Source organism: Porites lutea, chromosome 7 (genome assembly GCF_958299795.1).
Source record: "Porites lutea chromosome 7, jaPorLute2.1, whole genome shotgun sequence".
Taxonomy (NCBI): Eukaryota; Metazoa; Cnidaria; class Anthozoa; order Scleractinia; family Poritidae; genus Porites; species Porites lutea.
The window spans coordinates 22,325,165-22,330,063 of record NC_133207.1 but is presented as its reverse complement, the minus strand read 5'-3'; the positions used below and the strand labels follow the sequence as shown (position 1 = coordinate 22,330,063).

General features: G+C 42.1%; 1 protein-coding gene across 1 annotated transcript; it reads right to left on the bottom strand.

Annotated features, from left to right (window-relative positions):
• Window positions 1–1,475: 1,475 nt before the first annotated feature.
• On the bottom strand, window positions 1,476–4,164 carry LOC140942860 (E3 ubiquitin-protein ligase TRIM45-like). Its single transcript, XM_073391873.1, has one exon. It carries the CDS (start codon window positions 3,881–3,883, stop codon window positions 1,541–1,543), a length of 2,343 nt encoding a protein of 780 aa, XP_073247974.1. The 5' UTR covers window positions 3,884–4,164; the 3' UTR covers window positions 1,476–1,540.
• Between the last annotated feature and the right edge of the window lie 735 nt (window positions 4,165–4,899).

The window sequence follows — 4,899 nt, the reverse complement described above, 5'->3', positions numbered from 1 at the left end:
GTAGCAGGCGCTAGCAAATAAATGGGCGCAAGAAAAAACGCACGCGCGAGAAGGAGACACGTGTCTCGCTCGCGCGCACCTGTTGTTTCTTGCGCCCATTTATTTCCTAGTGCCTGCTACGCAGGCTATTACCCGTCTGAAGGGTAAACAACTCGCCCTTTGCTTGTTACCTCCTTGATGTCGTCATTGTTCTACCTTTTTTGCACCCTACCAATAACACTTGAGATGAAAATTAAACAACTAATTATATATAATTATTGCATTTTCCTTCGCATCTATTTACTGAAAATGTCCTACGAAAACGCAGGAAATGGCACTTCTTCTAAATTTGAACAATTTTCCGTGGGGGACCATGCCTCCAGACCCCCTATAGCTAGTTTGCAGTACCTTCGGAGGTCCATCCTTTCTTCCTGGAGTGGTGGGGGTACTCCTGGGAATTCTTGGTGGGGGTGTGCCGACCAGTTCCCCAAATCCTGACCCCTATTTCAGACCAAAAAATTTTAATTTCCACACCTGCTTTCCGACCTTGCCTTGAGGCAGAAATTATGTCATAATTTCTTTGATTGGAGCGCAAACAAAAAATTGCTCCAAATTAACGTATTTCGAATTCGCATATTTCTATTTCTTTCTTCGAAACGATAAATACGTCCATACACTCCGGTAGTTCCCTCGAAAACCATACCCGATTCCAGACCAAAATGGGCAAAGTGTATACCCGTTTTCAGACCAAAAAGGCCCCAAACCCCTACCCTTTGGGGCTGCAAATACCAATATGACTTGTATAAGAGAGTACCCCCCAGGGCTTTCTTTCCGTGCGTTCACCTTCAAAACCTCACGTTACGCCACTGAGAACACTGCTTAGTAGATTGAGATATTGGATTTAATTATTCAGCTTACAAAATTAATATAGACTTCATTTTACTGCATTGATTACTACAATTCAGTTTGCTATTGAAATTTTTTCACAAAACACATAGAATACTTCACAAACAGGAGTGCTTCTCCAAAGTTTCATCACATAAAATGATCTAACTACCAAATGAATCTAATTCTGTGTAAATCTATAAAAAACCTATCTTTCTTTTTAAACTATAAATACTTCATTGCCGGAATTCACTTTGAAAGTATATATCAGTTTCGCACCGTATTTGGTAAATATTCCGTATTCAATTCAACTCTTAAAATCAAAGTAAGAAAAACCGATTAGACAAAAATCTTTATAAAACCATGAATTTTGGGACGTAAAATTGAAGACAATTTATAAAAACAGTTAATCTATTAAACTATACCACATTTGTACGGTTCGCTGTGCACTTGTGCATCAGGCACTGCTGTGACTAAGCGAAGAAACAAATGATTTGTTTCTCTGTATTCTGAAAGTTTTTTTAACAGCTAAATGGCAACCTTCTAATGAACTATTTTACAAATCAAGTCAGTTGAACTGACGAAGATATTCGAGTTTCTGCAGGGACAAGTAAAAGATGAGTGACTGTTCAGTTATAAAGTGAACAAAACTTAAATTGTCTGGAGTAAATTCATTCTACAATGTAGAATTCTTGTGTTCAGTGAATAGTGATACCCTTGTTTGGTTGCCCATGGAGAATACTTGAATACGATCGTTTCCCCAGTCACTGATAACAATTTGATTATCCTTTAATAAAGCGACACCCATTGGGTGATTAAACTGTCCCAGCGACTTTCCTTTAGCACCGAACGAATTCAGGCAAGTTCCATCGAATCTAAAGAACTGCACGCGATGATTGTCAAAATCGCAAACTACAATTCTGTCCAACTTGTCCACAATAACTCCTCGTGGACTATACAGTTCTCCTTTCTTGGCGCCCGGTGCTCCAATGGTTTGCAGAAAGTTTCCCTTGGGGCCGAAAACTTTTAAGACATTATTTCCAGTGTCGGAGACCACAAAGCGCTTCCTTACGTTGCAGAAAGTAACGGCCCTAGGCTTTTTCAGCTTGCTTTTAATCGTGTCTCCAAACTTAAACAAGAAAATTCCCTCGGGCGAGAAGACTTGGATTCTATGGTTGTTCCAGTCGGCGACAATGATGCGACCTTCGCCATCTACGCAGATTCCGGAGGGTCCGTCGAACTGACCTTCGCCGCTGCCCCGACGGCCGATCTTTCGAACCAGCTTGCCTGTTTTCGCGTTATAAACCAAAATGCGATGGTTGTCCCTATCGGCGACTATGACGTTTTTCTCAGTGACGTCAAAGGCAACGCCAACGGGATAGTTCAGCTCTTCTCCTCCAAAGTCCATTTTGCTCATCCCGCTTGAATTCAACAAATGGACGCAGTGTTTTTGAGTGTCCGAGACCGCAATGTCTCCGATACTGCTGATGGCAATGCCGTTGGGTTGGGTGAAGAGACCGTTTGCTCCTGTCATGGACTCGAAAGATTTGAAAGGAAGCATGACAGGTGGTTTGATGACCAGTTCAAAAGGACTTTCCTGGATGTGCTGGCCACCAACTTTTACTTCCAAGCCGTAAGTACCAACCGCTTTGGCAACGTACGTCACGTCGTAGTGTCCATCTTCGGAGCTTTTAACGTCAGCCGTGATTACTTCTCCGCAGTTGTTGTTAGATTTTGCTTCTACCGTGACGTGATCTGCACTGCTATAACACACGTCACCATTCATATCTCGAGTTGTCACCGCGAAAGACGTATCTTCTCCCACAAAGGCTTTTCTGAGTCCTTCGCCGTCTGCGAAGCACGACAACGGGTCAGTACTGCTGACAACGATCTGACCAAGCGACATCGTCTCAAGGGTGTTCACCAGCGAAGGATTCGGAATGTACTCTACGGCTGAATTCTCTACTGGTCGCGTGTCAATGATCATATCACCCAAACTTTCCAGCCGAGAGATCACGCGATCTCTTAGAACCATAATTTCGGGAGCAAATTCCCTACCGATTAGAGAATCCACAAATTCAAGTGAACTATTCGTCTGGGCTGAAAGAGACTCTAGCCTGCTCTTCTGTGTCAGAATTTTTCCTTTCTTTTCGTTGCGGATTTCTTCTAACATCTTTGACATCTCATCGCCATGCTTCGTGAGGATTCCTACGAGATATGCGACTTTCTCATCCACTTCGTTTTTCAGCAAATCGATGCACCTATCGATTTCCGCGATGCGATTTTCGGTGTTTTCGATGCCCGTCTGAATCTCCCGAGCTTTTCCGCGTACAATAGTCGCTTTTTCCTCCATCGCGACTTTACTTCTGTCTGCCACATCTTGAATGTCTTGTGTTGCGTGATATTCCTCGTCAATAATGTTACAGAGGCCACACATGTAGACATCACATTCCGGGCAATAGAACTCTATGCTTTCCAAGTCTTTTCTTTCATGTTGGCAGTAGATGGGACGCTTGTATAACGCTTCGTAGTGGCTGCTTTCAAATTCATTAAGTTTGACTTCGCGGTGCTTCTTTTTCACGTTCATTTGAGCGTGCGCACTAGTGCAAGGCGGGCAAAGGTACTCATCGCAGTCGAAACAAAACGCTTCCAATTTTGTTGTGTCTTTGCAGTTGTCGCATACCCCATCTGCTTCCTTCAAGGTCTTTGCCTTGTAAAGATCTAGGATTCTACTCAGGTGAAAATTTGACGGCGAGTCCGGCATTTTCGTCGATGGTTTAAGATCTTCCTCCGGTACCGTCGCTTCTGTTTGGCATACCGGGCACTTAAAAATGAGCTTTGACGACTGATGATTCCATAACTGTTCCAAACAGTTACCACAAAAGCTGTGCAAACACACCGACAGCTTAGGATCCTTGAAAACATCACGACACTGAGTGCAAATTACCGTAGCATCAAGTTTGTTGAGTATATTTTGAACAACGTCGTTGCGTCTTAAGGACCGGCTTTTCTCTGTCATTTTGTCAAGATCTGTTAACGAAACTCGTTCACGTAGCTGGCAATCAACGAGTAAAACCCCTGTGGTGTGGAGCAAAATGTCTCGGAAAGAGCTCAATACGTAGGTATTAAAAGCAGCTATAACAGGTATATTCCCTTAGGTTTTTATCATGACAATCACGAATACTATATAGATCCGTTCCGGTTCAGCAGATGACTGGCGTATTTCAAATTTCACGAACGCTTGATGTGTTTTGCATTGATTAAAGCAACCAGATAGAACACCGCAAACATATAACACTGAACGGTTTAGATGCGGTTTAAAAACATATTTTGACGCAATAATTTAACTTGGAGGATTAAATAGATATAATATTTTGCATATGTAAAATAGCATGTAAATTTTAGGAGGCACCCACGCTATAGGTTGCGATATTCTAGTGACTATATTGGATGACAATTAAAATCGGATAATAAATATGTCTGTATCGACTTCTTAGTTTGTCTAAATCTCAATAATGCTGTTTACTCCGAAAGACTCCGCATTCATTCTTGATTTGCTACTGGTATTGATAAAAATACTAGAGATATTATGTCTTGGGGAATCATGCCATTCAAGAAGCGAGCGGCTTGTCTTTCATCTCATCAAAACATCAACTTCCCTTTTTTCAAAACTGGCGGAAGACTACGTGTGTACTATGTAGGTCAGGCAATGTTTGGCATTCTTGGGTGATGGAGAGCGGAATTTTAGGCGGCAGGCTTGCGACCAAGACGGAAGAGCAGTGACCTAAATGTACTGAAAGAAAATATTGGAATGGTTTGTGGTCTTTTGATACATATTTCGTTGCCTTTTTATTTTAGGCAATCACCGGGTTGTAATGGTCGGTATAAAAACGGCCTAGCCGCCTGGAATTCATCTTAAAGCAATTCACTGTTAAATCCGAGTTAACTCTGACTAAAACAGTCATGAGTTGAAAGCACACGGTTATTTTCCAGCAACGTAAAATTTTAAGCTACACCGTGTTAAACTTCCTCCAG